Below are 18,981 nucleotides of genomic sequence, written 5' to 3'. Positions count from 1 at the left end.
CTACGATCGTCTCCATGGGAGAATAGCAGCCTGCATTGCTGCGAAAGGTGGATATACACTGTACTAGTGCCGACATTGTGCATGCTCTGTTGCCTGTGTCTATGTGCCTGTGGTTCTGTCAGTGTGATCATGTGATGTATCTGACCCCAGGAATGTGTCAATAAAGTTTTCCCTTCCTGGGACAATGAATTCACGGTGTTCTTATTTCAATTTCCAGGAGTGTATATATATATATAGTAACATTTTTTTGTGCAGTATCCCTATTACCATCTACAAGTAATGGGTATCTTTTGAGAATAAATGAGAACTGCGCACAAATTACGTTTTATTAATGGCACGTCTGACTAAATATACGGCTGACATTCATACAGTCCGTCCCGAGACTCATTACGTATCAGACACTATGCCTTTGCGTTATTTGTCGTCAAATTGTATCGAGCTTGACAGGCATCTTTTTGTTATCATGAAACGCACAACTGGCTTATCTTAATATTCCCCTAAGCCGACAGTTATCTGTGGATGTGCGTCGTGGCTGAAATGTGTTGGGTACCATCGTGTTACAATCAAAATTTCCAGAAACTCTTGGCAGTCTGTAGCACTTAAGAATGCTGGAAGAAATACAGATACTGGTAGAGTGTTTTCAACCATTCTAGCCCACATTTTCATGGAAAACCTTTGTTGGTGAGATGTAACAGTAATCGCGTATAGATTATCATAGTCCCAGATGTGACTCACGCGACTTTTGATGTTCGGTATGTCTCTTATGTCAATTACAAGAGCGCGCAGAAGGTAGCATCGTGGACATTTTAATGAAGAAACCATTGCACTGACTCCGTACGAATTGTGAAACTGGGCGCCCCAGTACCTGCACCTTCTGAAAGTGGTACATGTGTATGCTCCACAATGTTCAGGCTTTCATAGCACATGGCAGAGTATGAGTACCAGCAGACGGTGAATTTTTAAATCTCTTCTTCATGACAACTTCAGTGTTCTTGCATTATACTTCCACCAGATATGTAACAACACAGGAGATAATGGACGAACTGGACTTGGAACTATGGTAGAAACATTAATTTCTGAAGTTACTCTTTCATTGTCAGATGGCTCAAAAGGCTAGCCTGTTACATATGAACACAGAAAATCTGTTTCATCAGCTACATCATCGTTATTGTCAGTAGTGTGATATAAAAGATTTTTAAGATAAAACGATTTGTAAATTACAAAAATAAATTATTATGATATGATTAACTGTAGCGGCTCACATAGCCTAACTGCTTTCGTGTCCAGTCAGCCTAACCACACGCTCTTTCTCTATCCAATTCACTTAAAAAAACTGCTAAACTCTGGTTAATCAAAAACAAAACAACTGCTTCAATAGTAAACACAATTAATGTGATTTATTACGTTTCACCTAAAGTCGTCTTACACTAATAAAAATACAATAAACAAAACAAGCAGGAAAAAGTTTCAACTCAGGAAAAAAACTTATTCAAAACAGTTTGCAATTCCACTGTTTGTAATAGCCTAAATAGTTTAGAGATGAGGAGTTTGTTAAGCCATTTGGTGGAGGATACGGGAAACACTTCGTGTTAGAATTTAAAAGCGGGCATCAGTTCAACATCTACATATACACACACCACTACTGGCCATTAAAATTGTTACACCTTTTAAGAAATGCAGATGATGAACGGGTATTCATTGGACAAATATATTATACTAGAACTGACATGTGATTACATTTTCACGCAATTTGGGTGCATAGATCCCGAGAAATCAGTACCCAGAACAACCACCTCTGGCCGTAATAATGGCCTTCATACGCCTGGGCATTGAGTCAAACAGTACTTGGATGGCGTGTACAGGTACAGCTGCCCATGCAGCTTCAACACGATACCACAGTTCATCAAGATGGTGACTGGTGTATTGTGACGAGACAGTTGCTCGCCCACCATTGACCAGACATTTTCAATTGGTGAGAGATCTGAAGAATGTGCTGGCCAGGACAGCAGTCGAACATTTCTGTATCCAGAAAGGCCCGTACAGCACCTGCAACATGCGGTCGTGCATTATCCTGCTGAAATGTTAGGTTTCGAAGGGATCGAATGAAGGGCAGAGCCACGTGTCGTAACACATCTGAAATGTAACGTCCACTGTTCAAAGAGCCGTCAATGTGAACAAGAGGTGACCGAGACGTGTAACCAATGGCACCTCATACCATCACGCCTGGTGATACGCCAGTATGGAGATGACGAATACACGCTTCCAATGTGCGTTCACCGCGATGTCGCCAAACACGGATGCGACCATCATGGTGCTGTAAACAGAACCTGGATTCATCCGAAAAAATGACGTTTTGCCATTCGTGCACCCAGGTTCGTCGTTGAGTACACCATCGCAGGCGCTCCTGTCTGTGATGCAGCGTTAGAAGTAACTGCAGCCCTGGTCTCCGAGCTGATAGTCCATGCTGCTGCAAACGTCGTCGAACTGTTCGTGCAGATGGTTGTTGTCTTGAAAACGTCCCCATCTGTTGACTCGGGGATCGAGACGTGGCTACTCGATCCGTTACAGCCATGCGGATAAGATGCCTGTCATCTCGACTGCTAGTGATACTAGGCCGTTGGGATCCAGCACGGCGTTCCGTATTACCCTCCTGAACCCACCGATGCCATATTCTGCTAACAGTCGTTGGATCTCGACCAACGCTAGCAGCAATGTCGCGATATGATAAACCGCAATCGAAATAGGCTACAATCCGACCTCTGTTAAAGTCGGAAACGTGATGGTACGAATTTCTCCCCCTTGCACGAGGCATCACAACAACGTTTCATCAGGCAGTGCCGGTCAACTGGTGTTTTGTATGAGAAATCGGTTGGAAACTTTCCTCATGTCAGCACATTGTAGGTGTCGCCACCGGCGCCAACCTTCTGTGAATGCTCTGAAAAGCTAATCATTTGCATACCACAGCATCTTCTTTCTGTCGGTTAAATTTCGCGTCTGTAGCACGTCACCTTCGTGGTGTAGCAATTTTAATGGCCAGTAGCGTACATACTCCGCCAGCCACCGTACGGCGCGTGGTAAAGAGTAGCCTGTACCACCAAGTTACTAGTACTTATACTTTCCTGTTCCACTCGCAAACAGAGCGAGGGAAAAACTACTGTCTATCTGCCTCCGTATGAGCCCTAATTTGTCGTATCTTAAATTCGTAGTCCTTACGCTCAGTGTATGCTGGCGGCAGTAGAACCGTTCAGTCAGCTTCAAATGCTAGTTCTCTAGATTTACTCAATAGTGTTCTCTAAAAAATCTCACCTTCTCTTCGTAGATTCCAATTTGAGTTCCCGAAGCATGTGCGTAACATTTAGTTGTAACAAATCTTGTAGCCCGCCTCTGATTCTTTGCGATTTCCTCCTTTAATTCGACCATGTACGGATCTCAAACACTCGGGCAGTACTCAGGAACAGGCCGCACTAGCGTCCCATACGCGATCTCTTTTGCAGATGAACCATACTTTTCTAAAATTCTCCCAATAAACTGAAGTTCGACCATTCGCCTTCCCTGCCGCAGTTCTCACATGCTCGTTCCATTTCATATCTCTTTGTAACGTTATGCCCAGATATTTAAATGACGTGACTGTGTCAAGCAGGACACTGCTACAGTTGTATCCGAACATTACGCGTTCGTTTTCCCTACTCATCCTCATTAACTTACATTTTTGCACACTTAGAGCTATACTGAAGAGCCGAAAAAACTGGCACACGTGCCTAATATCGTGTAGGGCCTCCGCGAGCACGCAGAAGTGCCGCAACACGACGTGGCATGGTCTCGACTAATGGCTGAAGTAGTGCTGATGGTAATTGACGCTATGAAGCATACAGGGTTGTCCATAAATCCGCAAGAGTACGAGGGGGTAGAGATCTCTTCTGAACAGCACATTGCAAGGCATCCCAGATATGCTCAATAATGTTCATGTCTGAAGAGATTGGTGGCCAGAGAAAGTGTTTAAACTCAGAAGAGAGGTTTTGGAGCCACTCTGTAGCAATTCTGGACGTGTGGGGTGTCGCATTTCCCTGCTGAAATTGCGCAAGTCCGTCGGAATGCACGATGGACATGAATGGATGCAGGTGATCAGACAGAATGCTTACGTACGTGTCACTTGTCAGAGTCGTATCTAGACGTATCATGGGTCCCATATCACTCCAAGTGTACACGCCCTACACTATTAGAGGGCCTCCACCAGCTTGAAAAGTTCCGTGCTGACATTCAGGGTCCATGGATTCATGAGGTTGTGTCCATACCCGTACACATCCATTCACTCGATGTAATTTGGAACGAGATTCGTCTTACCAAGTAACACGTTTCTAGTCATCAAGAGTTCAATATCGGTGTTAACGCATCCAGGTGAGACGTAAAGGTTCGTGTCATGCAGTCATCAAAGGTGCACGAGTGGGCCTTTGGCTCCGAAAGCCCATATCGATGATGTTTCGTTGAGTGGTTCGCACACTGACAGTTATTGATGGCCCAGCATTGAAGTCTGCAGCAGTTTGCTCTAAGGGCTGCACTTCTGTCACGTTGAACAATTCTGTTCAGTCGTTGTTGGCCTCGTTCTTGCAGGATCTTTTTCCGACGCAGCGATTTCGGAGATTTGATGTTTTACCGGATTCCTGTTATTCACGGTACACTCGTCAAATGGTCGTACGGAAAAATCTCCATTTCATCGCCACCTCAGAGATGCTGTGTCCCATCGCTCGTGCACCGACTATAACATCACGTTCAAACTCACTTAAATCTAGATAACCTGCCATTGTAGCAGTAGTAACTGAACTAACAACTGCACTAGGCACTTGTCTTATATAGGCGTTGTCGACCGCAACGCCGTATTCTGCCTGTTTACATATCTCTGTATTTGAATACGCATGCCTATACCAGTTTCTTTGGTGCTTCGGTGTAGCTGCCATTCATCATACCAATTATAAATTTTCTCTAAGTCATCTTGTGTCCACTTACAGCCACTCAACTTTGATACCTAACCGTACACCACAGCATTATCAACAAACAACCGCAGATTGCTGGCGACACTCTCCGGCAAATCAGTTACCTTTATAGAGAACAGCGGTCCTATTACATTTCGCTGGGGCACGCCTGACGATACATTTGTTTCTAATGACCACTCGCCGTCGAGGACAACGTACTAGGTTCCATAACTTAAAAAGTCTTTGAGCCACTCACATGTCTGTGAACCTGCTTCATGTGCTCGAACCTTCATTAACAGCTTGCAATGGGGCACCGTATCAAATGGTTTCAGGAAATCTAGAAATATGGAATCTGCCTGTTGCTGTGTATCCATAGTTTGCAGTACATCATAGGAGAAATATGCAGGCTCTGTTTCGCATGAGCAATGCTTTCTAAAACCGTGCTGATTTTTGGACATAAGCTTGCCGGTCTCAAGAAAAGTTAGTGTATTCGAACTGAGAATATGTTTAAGTATTCTGTAGCAAAACGAAGTTAGAGATATTGGTATGTAATTAAGCGGGTCCGTTCTTTTACCCTTCTTATATACAGGAGTCACCTGCGCTTTCTTCCAGTCGCTGGGCGCGAGATACGCGATAAATGCAAGCTAGGTAAGGGGCCAAGGCAATAAAGTACTCTTGGGATTCCATCCGGACCTCGCGACCTATTTGCCTTCTAATATTTCAGTTGTTTCTCTACGCAACAGATGTTTGTTACCATGTTGTCCATACGGGAGTCTGCCCGATGGTCAAATTACGCCGCGTTTGTACGATTCTCCTGCGTGAACGATTTCTTGAACGCGAAACTTAAAACTTCGTCTTTCGTTTTGTTATGTCCAATTGCCACACCAGACTAGTCAACAAGGGACTGGATGGAACCCTTAGATCCGCTTAGCGATTTTACATAGGATCAGAATTTCCTCGGATTATCTGCCAGATCTTTTGTTATGGTGTGACGGCGGTAGTTGCCGAATGCTTCGCGCATAGTTCTTTTCACAGACGCAAGAATCTTCGCTGTCTTTTACTTGTCGTCTTTTGTGCGTTCTCTTTTGAATTGATAGTGCAACAGCCTCTGCTTCCTCACCTTTTTCCGAACTTTGTTATCAAACCATGTTCGATCTTTTCCATCCGTAAACCACGTACTGGGCACATAACTTTGCAGACAACGTCTTTCAGTCTCTTTAAACTTTGCCCATAATGCCTCTACGTCCATCTTACTGGAACTAAGTAATGTCAGTTCACCAAATGAGATGCTAAAACTGCTTATCTGCAGTTTCTAGCAGAAGCACTCTCCTAGCTTCTTAACTGGTTTATTAACTTTCGTAACGATAATGCTATAATGACATCATGGTCGCTAATCCCCATTTTTATACCACCGTTGTAGATAAGTTCTGGCCTATATGTAGCTACAAGGTCTAAGATTTTCCACTGCGCGCGGGGTACCGAACTAGTTACTCAAGACAGTTTTCAGAAAACATGTTCAACAGCACTTCGCACGACTGTTCGTCTGCAACCGCGCAGTAAGTCCATAGTCTATAGTCAGTAGGTTAAGGTCGCCTCCAACTACTATTGCAAGATCTGGGTTTTTACGTGTTACTGGCGACTCTGGAACCGGTAGAGCGGTATCGGGTTGCTGGTAGAAACATCCAACAATTATCTTGGATTCACCTGGACTTGTTATACGCGACTAAATAACTTCCCTGTCTCACTCAACATCGACCTCAATAGAGACTATATTTTTGTCAACTGTAATGAACACGGTCCCTCCTGTGATCTCTAACTCATCTTTCTGAAATACGTTATGTTCCACTACTCGCTAAATATCTCAGAGATACCACTTCAGGTTTCAGCCAGCTCTCGGACCAAAGTATAACCTGAGCGCGAGAACTTTCTTGGAGTCCAATAAATTCGGGAACTTTGTTACGAATACCTCGTCAATTTACTGAGAAAATTTTGACAGTCGAAGTGTGTTTACCCTGAATGCGACCTGACTTTCCTTGCTGTGTAATGTCTGGCGAGTGTTCATCGTAGTACCTCAGACAACCACCTTAGCCTAAAAAGCCCTCATATGCACTCTACAAGTATTCTGCTACCCGAGTCGCTTCTTGCTTTTTGTAGTATATCCTTGACCTATCAAGGGGTTGTACTACAAATCCCCACCCGTTAATGCAGATGTCGGAATCTGCAGCCAAGCCCGTCACAGAGTCAACAAATCCTTTGGCTGAGACCCTGCCCTCGGCTCCAAATCAAGGACCCTGATCAACTCTGAGATCAAAGCTGCGAACTCTTGAGCTCTGCTTGCACCCCACACGCAAGGCCAGGAGCTTTCACCACCTCCGCCAAACGCCTATATGAAGTGAGGATGGACTTAGGACCCATGTAAAAGGAGCCGTTGTTACCTACATGATCCACAACTTGCAGACGACTGCACGTTTGATAGACGGAGGCAGGGCTGCCTCGACACCCCAGATGAGGTCCTCCAGCACTCAATCCGAGTGCACATTGTCTTTCTTTCCAAACCTGAACGCTGTCTATCTAGAGATCACCTAATGTTGCAGATCCTGATAACTAGCGCAAAACTCCCCCCCTCCCCCCTCTCATGAGCCTGCTCGGACCCTGTTGAAGCAGCGGACACATGTCCACGCATAGAGTGAATGGGCGAGGCCAGACTGCTAGTCTCCACATTGGACCTCCATTCCGCGTTACCACCCGCCAGTCACCATTCTGTGAGGGCAGATTCATCGCATCGGGTACCTAGGAGGTGCCTCGGCAGCAGAGCCCTTGGGCGAAGCAAGCGACAACTCAAGTGTCCATGCGACACGCCAGGTTCGCCGCCAATGCTACTCCTAAAGGCAGCAGCCTGAAGGTGATTGACTGCAGCCAAAAGTGCATTCAGCAGTTTCCAAACCGCGGCCAGCTCCTCCTGCGTCCGCACACAACATGAGCACATCCTACACATTCTAGCAAGTCTAACTGAAGAAGTAAACTGTAAAAGCATACAGAATCCTAGATATGCAACTTGGTGACCTTCTGGTGTGTCACCAATGGAAGCTGATGCATTAATGTTGACTCGACTTGTCCGATTAACCTAACTATTCTTTCCTTTATCAAATTTCATTTAACTCCCTTCCATCACACCTGTTCCCCCTCCACGAGGTTAATCCTTCCTTATATTGGAAACCACTGTTGTGGGTGCAAGTGCAGATGCAGATGCAGAATGTGTGCTGCACTGATTACCGTACATAGCTTCTGTACAGCGTGTTGACATCTGCTCATACTGGTATCTTAATAATGCCGGTTTTTATTTGTGTTTTGTAATTACTTCATACATATTTTAAGTGAGTAAACTTATGAAGGTCAGAGGTTGTTGGGCAAAAGGCAATGGGATGCCGAGCTCTCACTGTCGGAGCGTCCTACAGTCCTGGCCATTAAAACTGCACCACCAGTAAGGATAGAAAATGACGAAATCTTACTGACTGTGCGGATACAGTACAGTAGGAAGAATACATGATTAAATGTTTAGGTGAGTTGAAGTATACAGTGACCGAAGTTTAGTATACAGAGTGGTAATTTTTGGGGACTCCAATGGCTGTGCATAGAACTCATCTAAGCTTGGATGGAAAATATGGGCTATCATTTCATGCTGCTTCAACTTGGTGCCAGTCGTTTGTGAGTGGTGGCGCACCAATTCGCCGGCAACCTATGGCCCAATGTTTATATTTGGTACAAGATTTAGACCATCTGCTGCCCAGGACAACAGTCGAAACCTCTCTGTACCGATGCAGGTCATGACAGGCAAATTGCGGTCCTGCGAAATGTTTCCAGAAGTTGGTTCCAGTTTAAACTTGCAGTGGCGTACAAGGCATGCCTGGCGTTTGCAGGTCCGCCTGCTGTTCGCGGAGGCGCGATCGCGGGCGCCGAGTGTGATCTTCATCGACGAGGTGGACGCGCTGTGCTGCGCGCGCGGCTCCCCCAGCGAGCACGAGGCGTCGCGCCGCTTTAAGGCTGAGCTGCTGGTCGCCATGGACGGGCTGTTGTCGGGGACAGGAGTGGGCGCCGGCAAGAGCCAGCCCCACGTCGTCCTCGTCGCTGCTACCAATCACCCCTGGGACCTGGACGACGCCTTCCTCAGGAGGTAGGCAACGTCACAACGGGTCAGTTTTGAGTATCACCTCAAAACATCGAGCTGCAACTTTCTGATAGTTTTCGTCCCCCTCTGCATACCCACCCTTCAATGTAACACAGTTGTACCATCAATGGATGACTTGGCACCCACCTTGGTTGCAAGAGTTCGCAATTTGGCTGATCGAGAACTCTGGAGAAAGAGGAAAAACTGAGTGGGTGTCATGTCAGGATATTCTCGAGGACACTGATCTGAATCATTGTGGATTAATAGGTTTAAACGGTTTTCATCAAACTCCGAGAACGTGGAGATTCGCTGATGTCAAAATTATCCTAGTTAAAACAAGAAAACTGTTTTCTTATTGTGCTCTGTCCAGTGCCATTATCCCCAAACACGGCGCAAATGTTTCTGTGTGCTTCCACCGCTGCCACCCCTGTACTGAACCGAAACACAAGAATAAGTCGGAATTGTTCCGATTTCTCCACTTGGCACTTCATTTTCTAGCGTCCAGGGCTCCACTCAGTACCTCCAGTACCTCAGTACCTTGCCAAAAAATTAAGTTCAGCTACTTTTGGTCTTCGTACAAGTGCTAGTCTTGGAAACAAAAGGATCGGTCTTCCGACACATTTTTTATTTGTTTCCGCACACTCATGTCTGACGGAATAATTTTCTAAGGTAAGAAAGTAATGACTGCACAGAAGCGACCATTGCGAATAATCTGTGGTGCTCACCCCGCCTTGTAGTTACCTCTTCAAGGAGGTAGGTATTTTAACTGCACCGTCACAATACACATATTCACTCATGAAATTCATCGTAAACAGTCTGTAACAATTTGGGAAGAACAGTGATGCCCGTACCTGGAACCCTATACGAAAAATATGACCTCTAATACCTACAATTAAAAGTCTTCGTGGCTCAAACACGTCCCCCTCTGCATACCCACCCTTCAATGTAACACAGTTGTACCATCAATGGATGACTTGGCACCCACCTTGGTTGCAAGAGTTCGCAATTTGGCTGATCGAGAACTCTGGAGAAAGAGGAAAAACTGAGTGGGTGTCATGTCAGGATATTATGGGGAGTGATGAAAAATTAGACTGGTCAAAGAAGCAGCATGTGTGACTATGTCCAGTGCAGAATGAATTGGGGAGATGATGTGAAGCGAAACACCCTCCTGCACAGCTTCCTGTACTGCTGTATGTTGGCTCCCTCCCTTAACATCATCAGGGAGTTTCAGTATTTCGCTCTATTAGCGTCGTTTAATAAATAATAACCCCATCTTTTGCATCCACAAATATACACTAGATTGCAAAACTTAACAAAACTAACTTTCGCGATGTATGTGACTGCCAAATAAAGTAGCTCGATGAAACTTGGACCATAAATACACTACTGGCCATTAAAATTGCTACACCACGAAGATGACATGCTGCAGACGCGAAATTTAACCGACAGAAAGAAGATGCTATGGTATGCAAATGATTAGCTTTTCAGAGCATTCACACAAGGTTGGCACCGGACGCGACACCTTCAACGTGCTGACATGAGAAAAGTTTCCAACCGATTTCTCATACACAAACACCAGTTGACAGGCACTGCCTGGTGAAACGTTACTATGATGCCTCGTGTAAGGAAGAGAACTGCGTACCATCACGTTTCCGACTTTGATAGCGGTCGGATTGTAGCCTATCGCGATTGCGGTTTATCGTATCGCGACATTGCTGCTAGCGTTGGTCGAGATCCAATGACTGTTAGCAGAATATGGCATCGGTGGGTTCAGGAGGGTAATACGGAACGCCGTGCTGGATCCCAACGGCCTAGTATCACTAGCAGTCGAGATGACAGGCATCTTATCCGCATGGCTGTAACGGATCGTGCAGCCACGTCTCGATCCCTGAGTCAACAGATGGGGACGTTTGCAAGACAACAACCGTCTGCACGAACAGTTCGATGACGTTTGCAGCAGCATGGACTATCAGCTCGGAGACCATAGCAGCTCGGAGACCATAGCTGCGGTTTCCCTTGACGCTGCATCACAGACATGAGCGCCTGCAATAGTGTACTCAACGACGAACTTGCGTGCACGAATGGCAAAACGTCATTTTTTCGGATGAATCCCTGGTTCTGTTTACAGCATCATGATGGTCGCATCCGTGTTTGGCGACATCGCGCTGAACGCACATTGGAAGCGTGTATTCGTCATCTTCATACTGGCGTATCACCCGGCGTGATGGTATGGGGTGCCATTGGTTACACGTCTCGGTCACCTCTTGTTCGCATTGACGGCTCTTTGAACAATGGACGTTACATTTCCGATGCGTTACGATCCGCGGCTCTACCCTTCATTCAATCCCTGCGAAACCCTACATTTCAGCAGGATAATGCACGACCGCATGTTGCAGGTGCTCTACGGACCTTTCTGGATACAGAAAATGTTCGACTGCTGCCCTGGCCAGCACATTCTCCAGATCTCTCACCAATTGAAAACGGCTGGTCAATGGCGGGCGAGCAACTGGCTCGTCACAATACGCCAGTCACTACTCTTGATGAACTGTGGTATCGTGTTGAAGCTGCCATCCAAGCACTGTTTGACTCAATGCCCAGGCGTATGAAGGCCGTTATTACGGCCAGAGGTGGTTGTTCTGGGTACTGATTTCTCGGGATCTATGCACCCAAATTGCGTGAAAATGTAATCACATGTCAGTTCTAGTATAATATATTTGTCCAATGAATACCCGTTTATCATCTGCATTTCTTTTTTGTGTAGCAATTTTGATGGCCAGTAGTGTAGAGAGAAGTGCTGCTGTGTAGTACAGAGGGTGCCTGAAACAAATACACAATGAGACGAACAGAAATGACACTGAAATCATTAGAATTCACGATGGCCCTAGACACTAAAAAAGATGGGACATGGTCCTTAATAGGGTGTGTAATGACAACGGACGGCAATGCCCTGCAGTGTCCTCCCATGCTTGACGAATCCTGACGTGGAGAGCGGTAGGAACACGTAAGCCACCAGGAACATTGCTGAACATGATTGTTTTGGTGATCGATATGTTATGGTGTGGGGAGAGGTAATATTGCTTGGGTGCACTCACCTCGTAATCTCTGAACACGGTAAATTCACTGGTTAATGTTATTGCGACACTTTTCTCGTTCCACATATCTGACTTCATTGCGACACTTTTCTCGTTCCACATATCTGACTTCATTTTTATGGATGACAGCGCGTGGCAGCCTCGAACAGCGAGCGCAGGAGGAGCAGTTCTTGAGTCGAGAGGATATTCGGCTAACAGGCTACCCTGCCCATTCCCCTAAATTAAATCCCATCGAGGACGTGTTGACGGCGTTGGAAGAAGTATTACAGCACGTCCACATACAGCAACGACCATCCAACAGTTGTCAGTCACACTGGTGGGAAAATGTAACGTCCCACACGAGAACTCCTTACTAGCACGGGAGCACGTTGCAGAGCATGCAGTGCCGACCGCGATGATCAGACGCCCTCTAAAGAAACATGTCCCGCCGTTGGTGATGTCCAGGAGATCACCATAAATCGCAGTGACTTCAGCGTAATTATTGCCTTCGAATAAAAGTTACATTTCTGTTCTTCTCAATGCCCAATTCTTTCAGTTACCCCGGGTATTATAGGGTAGGAATTGTTTCTACGCGTGTTCCAAGTATCATCCAGGTGCGTTACTTAACAGTGAGACATAACGCGAAAGTTAAATGGTGCTTAACGTTTGCACATCGTGTATGCAGAGTGAAAATCAATAAAACCAACGAACTGCAGGGACGGATTCGTGACTGGTAGTGGAGAAAAAAAAGGTTCTACGAACATATGGCCCTAAATACATCGTTGCCACGGTAGATGGCTCTCACGAGTGAAAACTCCTCTAATGTTTTGCCGTGTGTTACAGGCTGTGTGTAAGCTGCAGAATGGTCTGGTATTCGTGTCGGGAACAACCTGACATGGTGTTTATGTACGAACAACCAGAAAGTAACGGTCGAAAGGCAGCAGAGCTAAACCAAAACAAGCACCTTCACAGACACCAGCCACGTAACACAACTTTTCAACAGCTTTTTGGACGTTTGTGTGATCACATAATCGTACTATGGCTTACACCATGTTTGCGTTCCACTTTCCTGGAGCTTGTCTTTGTCTCAATATCGTGTAACCCGGTCCTCCAAATCTGGTGCACACACAGTCCGCCGCCTCGCTGCGCATTCGTCTGCCTGAAAGGACGTAAGATCACACAAACGTTCAAAATGGGCTTAAAATTTTGTACTATTTGTTTCAAATGGCTCTGAGAACTATGCGACTTAACTTCTCAGTTCATTAGTCGCCTAGAGCTTAGAACTAATTAAACCTAACTAACCTAAGGACATCACACACACCCATGCCCGAGGCAGGATTCGAACCTGAAACCGTATCGGTCGCTCGGCTCCAGACTGTAGCACCTAGAACCGCACAGCCACTCCGGCTTGCTGTGCTATTTGGTTCATATCTGTGGGGATACTTATTTTGGTATAGCTGTGCTGCCTCTCGATCGTTTCCACCTGCTTGGCCGTATACAAACCCCATCTCGGGTTGCTCCCGAGTTGAATATCAGACCATTCTGCTGCTTACAGTACGCTGCATCAACCACAGTGGTAACGATGCATTTTCGGGCACATGTTGATAGGACCTTTTTTCCTTTATTTCCAGTCAGGAATCCGTCGCTGCCGTTTCTGGGTTTTATTAACATTCACACTCTATAGCATAGTGTCCGTTTAGGTGCTTCAAATTGATGCTTCTTCTGACGTGTTTAAAGTTTCGAACTATTCCACCGGATGACAGAGCCTTAAGCCCAGTTTACACGACGACATTGGGTTGCGCCACTCATTGCGTGGAATGGGTTGCACACGAGTGGTTTCTGTTTCATGTATGACTGTAGACACGGCGACACCAGTATACACTTCAGTTTCGTCGTTTTGTGGGTCCCTGTGTCGTATCTGAAATAAAAGTTTTGGCAGCTGCACATCTCACGAGCTGTGATGGAGTTAAAGCTTGTTGCGTGGAATCGCTCCATAAGAAAAAATAAGAAACGTGTTTCGATTCGTGACTGGATGAAGAAAAGACGTCAGCTCGGTTGCTCAGCATCCTTGAAATAATTTATAGCGGAAGATCGAATAAGTTCTTATAATTATCTTACAATGTCACCAGAACTGTTCACATTTATTCTAAATAGCGTTAATTATGCGATAAGGAATAAAGTTACTGTAATGCATGAAGCACTGTTACCAGAAATGAAATTACATACCATATCGCGTGCATTACAATCGAGAACACTCGGCATGCTATAAGATACGGTTTCAATTGGTGATGACGCTATTTCATTAACATCAACAATTATTAACATAAACAGTAATAATTATTAACATTAGCAACAATAATTACTCGAAGCAGGCCGCATTAAGAAGAGAATGGTTTCCAAACTACTCTTCTGAAGACAGATCTTTACAGTGGCAGTATTTCAAAATTCTAACGTATGTGAATGGGGAGCACTGCAGCGACGTTTTAAATAGATGAATATAGAATAAAGAATGCAGCTTTTTGAATTTGTATAGCCTTCCCTCCTGTCAATAATATTCCTTAACAAAGAGTTGGCCAACTCGAACGATGGGATTTTACTCCTGTAGACGAGAGGATTGCCACAGCTAGAATTACACTTGCTTGTATTTTTCTTAATTCAGTTGTATATGTGCTCCTAACTCAATAAATTTTGCCCTGCAGCTCAGATATTGTCAAACCATATATGTTATGATCGCACATGACGGTCTCAGTGGCAGCAATAAGTTGCTTATTTTTTTAATCAGCGTTACTCAAACCCCATAAACACCAGTGCAAAGCATAGATATCCAAAAGCGAACATTATTCTCCGTTCCCCACTTCACATTTCAGTTTGTCTACACTCTACGAACACACATCACCTCAAAAACTCATGCAACTAGTATCGCCAAAGTTGGAACATGCCGAAAGTGTTTAGTTTCACCAAGCAGTTGCGCAAATGCGTGACACGCATCCGCAGTGTCCGGTAGCTCAGTTGCCTGCAACCTAGTGTCGTCGTGTACACTCGGATTTAGTGAACCATCAAAATTACATCTACACAAGGTACTCGTGCTATAACAGGATTATAGAAAAATAATAAAACGTAGCGAACATGCATAAGCGTTTGTATGTAGTGTATGGTAATGATGCAATTGAAGGAAGTACTGCTGGGCAATGGCTAATGATAGCTGAAGCGTCAGGAAGAGCACAAACTGAGCTTGATGGCCGGACACGTCTGGGACGTCCTGTTCAAATTCTCCTTCCAGCATGCCTGCCGCTGTCTCCGCCGCAACCATTAAAGCAGCTCAACCTGCCGCAGCGAGACACAAGAGTACGTGTTTACGGAAGCACAGTGGTTAATCAGGCCAACTCGGGCGGCCGCAAGTCTGGCAAGCTTCACGGTACCCGCTCAGCCAGCTGCAGCTGACAACAGATAGCGCTATCAATCCAACGTGACAACAGAATAGATAGGTATATGTTTGCTTGAGTAGTTTCATTGCAGCTCATTTATCATAAGGGTGGGAGCAGCATAGTGAACAAACCAGACTTTAAGGAGATTGAGGAGAAATTAAGAATTGGGAAACATAAACCAGTCACGAAACAGAGCCTAAGTTCAGCAGGGGAAAAGCTTTCATGTGTTTATAAGTCAGATTCAAATAAGTCGGTAGGTGTCTCGCAACGCAAATCGTGTAAAAAGTTACTAACAATCGTTCGAGGACTTCTGGTATGTTAAGATATATTTGTAAATATGACCATCAGTTTCCTCCCTCCATACACATTTTGAACAACGACAAAGACTTAGAGACTGACAAGTGTGTGGAAATGCGTGCTAAGGACTTGAGGCCATTTAGCAGTACATAGTCTTTCTAAATTTGTGGCGAACATTGATCCAAATAGGGAAAAAAATATGACTTAGAGGAGGGTGAAAACCACATTCTAGTGGTATGTAACGTACTTGAAGGGAAGGAATATTGGATTTAACGTCCCTTCGACGTCGAGTTCATTAGAGACCGAGCGCAAGCTCGGATGGTGTCATAGAGGGGGAGGGAAATCGGCCCTGCCCTTTCAAATGAACCATCCCAGCATTTGCCTGGAGCAGTTTAGGGAAATCACAGAAAACCTAGATCTGGATGGCCGAAAGCAGGTTTGAACCGTCATCCTCCCGAAGTGGAGTCCAGTGTGCTAACCGCTGCGCCACCACGATCCGTCTTCAGATATGTACTTTTTTAGATTAACGTAACAAGGAAAACGAACTTCGTATTTGCTACAATAGATTTAGGGAATTTAGAATGAACTATTTTGGCGATTGCGTTTAGCGAACGCACTATACACATCCTGGGAAAGAAATTAAAATTCGATTGCCTGGGGCCATATCTAGCCGAAAATTTCTACAGTTACAAGAACTAGACTTCTAAAACCTACCTTTAGTTGCCGTTGCAGTATAATAGACATCTTCAGGTTCTTAGGTGCAAAAGATTTCGGATTTCAGAAATGGTTCTGCTTACTATAGAAAACATTTATTAGAGGTGACCTCTAACATGTGTGTGACTGGTCCTGATCTATCTTCCTATCACAGTTGTGCAAGGACTCTCTGTGAGTGTTTTAGGAATTTGTGTTGAACCTAAAACCTGCAACGTAGGAATATACCATATCACACATGCAGAGTTCAGAAGAGTGCAGCGGTATGGACAGTGATGTAATCAGACAATGATCTCAATGTCGGTTCCACTACACTCCCTGTAAAGGAAACATTATTGCTAACAGAAATTAGTGTACGGGTTCCGGCGTAACTACACACATCAAAAAAAGTTTTGCTTCATCCCGGTTTACAGAACTCCTGAATATAGACTTTGACTGTGGGTATTGCATCACAGACAGAGTCCCTTTGACTTTTCAGAGATGTCACTAAACTTTCCCAAAGATGTAAAAAACCATGCATGAGCAGCGCCTATTAGACGGAGGGGGTCCGACAGCTGACCTGTTCCAGTCATTCCACCAGGAAGGACGTACACGGCTCGTGTTGTCTGTAGTTCAACCATGCCTAGACAGCCAATACCGCGGTTCGATCGCGTCCGCATTGTTTCTTTGCGCCAGGAAGGGCTCTCAACAAGGGAAGTGTCCAGGCATCGCTGCGTGAACCAAATGGATGAATTTCGGACATGGAGGAAATACAGAGAGATAGGAGCTGTCGATGACATGCATCGCTCAGGCCGCCCAAGGCCAAGGGCTACTACTGTAATGCATGACTGCTACCGACGGATTATGGCTCGAAGGAACTTTGATACAACGCCACCATGTTGAATAACGCTTCTCGTGCAGCCACAGGACGTCGTGTTACTACTCAAATTGTGCGCAATAGGCTGCATGATGAGCAACTTCAGTCCCGACGTCCATGGCGAGGTCCATCTTTTCAACCACGACATCATGCAGCGTGGTACAGATGGGCCCAACAATATTCCGAATGGACCGCTCAGTATTGGCATCGCGTTCTCTTTCATATGCCTTCAACTAGAGACGTGTTTGGAGACGTGTTTGGAGACTTGTTTGGAGGCAACCCAGTCAGGGTGAACGCCTTAGACACTCTGTCCAGCGACTGCAGCAAGGTGGAGGCTCCATGCTGTTTTGGGATGACATTATGTGGGGCCGACGTACACCGCTAGCGACCATGGAAGACGCCGTAATGGCTGTATGATACATGAATGCCATCCTCTCACCAAGAGTGTAACCACATCGGCAGCATACTGCGAGACATTCCTCTTCACGGACGACAATTCGCGCACCCATCGTGCACATCGTGAGAATAGCTTCCTTTAGGATAACGACATCGCTCGACTAGAGTGGCCAAAATGTTCTCCATTCATAAACCCTATCGAACATGCCTGGCATAGATTAAAAAGGACAGTATATGGACGACGTAACCCACCAACCACTCTGAGGGATCTACGTGAATCGCCATTCATGAGTGGAACAATCTGGACCAACAGTGCCTTGATGAAGTTGTGGATATGATGCCATGACGAATACAGGCGGACGTGCAAGCGGACGTGCTACTGGGTATTAGAGGTACCGGTGTGTACAGCAATCTGGACGACCACCTCTGAAAGTCTCGCTGTATGGTTGTACAACATGCAATGTGTGGCTTTCATGAGCAATAAAAAGGGCAGAAATGATGTTTATGTTGATCCCTATTCCAATTTTCTGTACAGTTTGCGGAACTCTCGGAACCGAGGTGATGCAACACTTTTTATGTGCATATATGATAACAAAAAATGATAATCTTAGATTTTCGTTATTAAGGTTTATTTTTACTCTAAATACGTCTTTATGACTTATAATAATACGTAAGGGATGGTAAAATATTGATATAGGGTTTTCACAAATATGAAGCGAAGTTCCTAACTATACTGACGTTCTTTAATGGTAAGATGGTTGATGACCATATCTAGGGGTCGATAAAATACAAACAAATTAAATACAGTGGGGGCAGAGATATCAATTAAGCTACAATGCACAATTAAAATAACCAAATAATGGATGAGGTCAGAAAAGAGCAATCAGAAAGAAGTACACAATTAAAACAATTCAGTAACTTCAGAGTATAAAGCACTCTACAGTGGCTGATCAATTCTTGTCGTTAAATCAAATATCTTGCGTTTCTGCTTTAATTAAGCTCAACACTCGTGAATATGTTTAACTACAGGTTAAGACTGAATGTACGAAAAAATAGGAGACACGGAGACAACCGCAATTCTGAGTGACAACTG

At 45.1% G+C, this 18,981-nt stretch overlaps 1 protein-coding gene across 1 annotated transcript in view; it reads left to right on the top strand.

The window, feature by feature from the left end:
- Positions 1-18,981, top strand: part of LOC126354767 (uncharacterized) — a 106,761-nt gene that overhangs the window by 29,154 nt on the left and 58,626 nt on the right. Inside the window, exon 4 of the mRNA XM_050004700.1 lies at positions 8,885-9,138. Within this exon, the coding sequence (XP_049860657.1) occupies positions 8,885-9,138 (254 nt within the window). The remainder of the gene's footprint in view (positions 1-8,884; positions 9,139-18,981) is intronic.

The sequence above is a fragment of the Schistocerca gregaria genome, chromosome 1 (assembly GCF_023897955.1).
Source record: "Schistocerca gregaria isolate iqSchGreg1 chromosome 1, iqSchGreg1.2, whole genome shotgun sequence".
NCBI lineage: Eukaryota > Metazoa > Arthropoda > Insecta > Orthoptera > Acrididae > Schistocerca > Schistocerca gregaria.
Note: the sequence above shows the minus strand (reverse complement) of the source record. Positions and strands in the feature narration are given on the sequence as shown.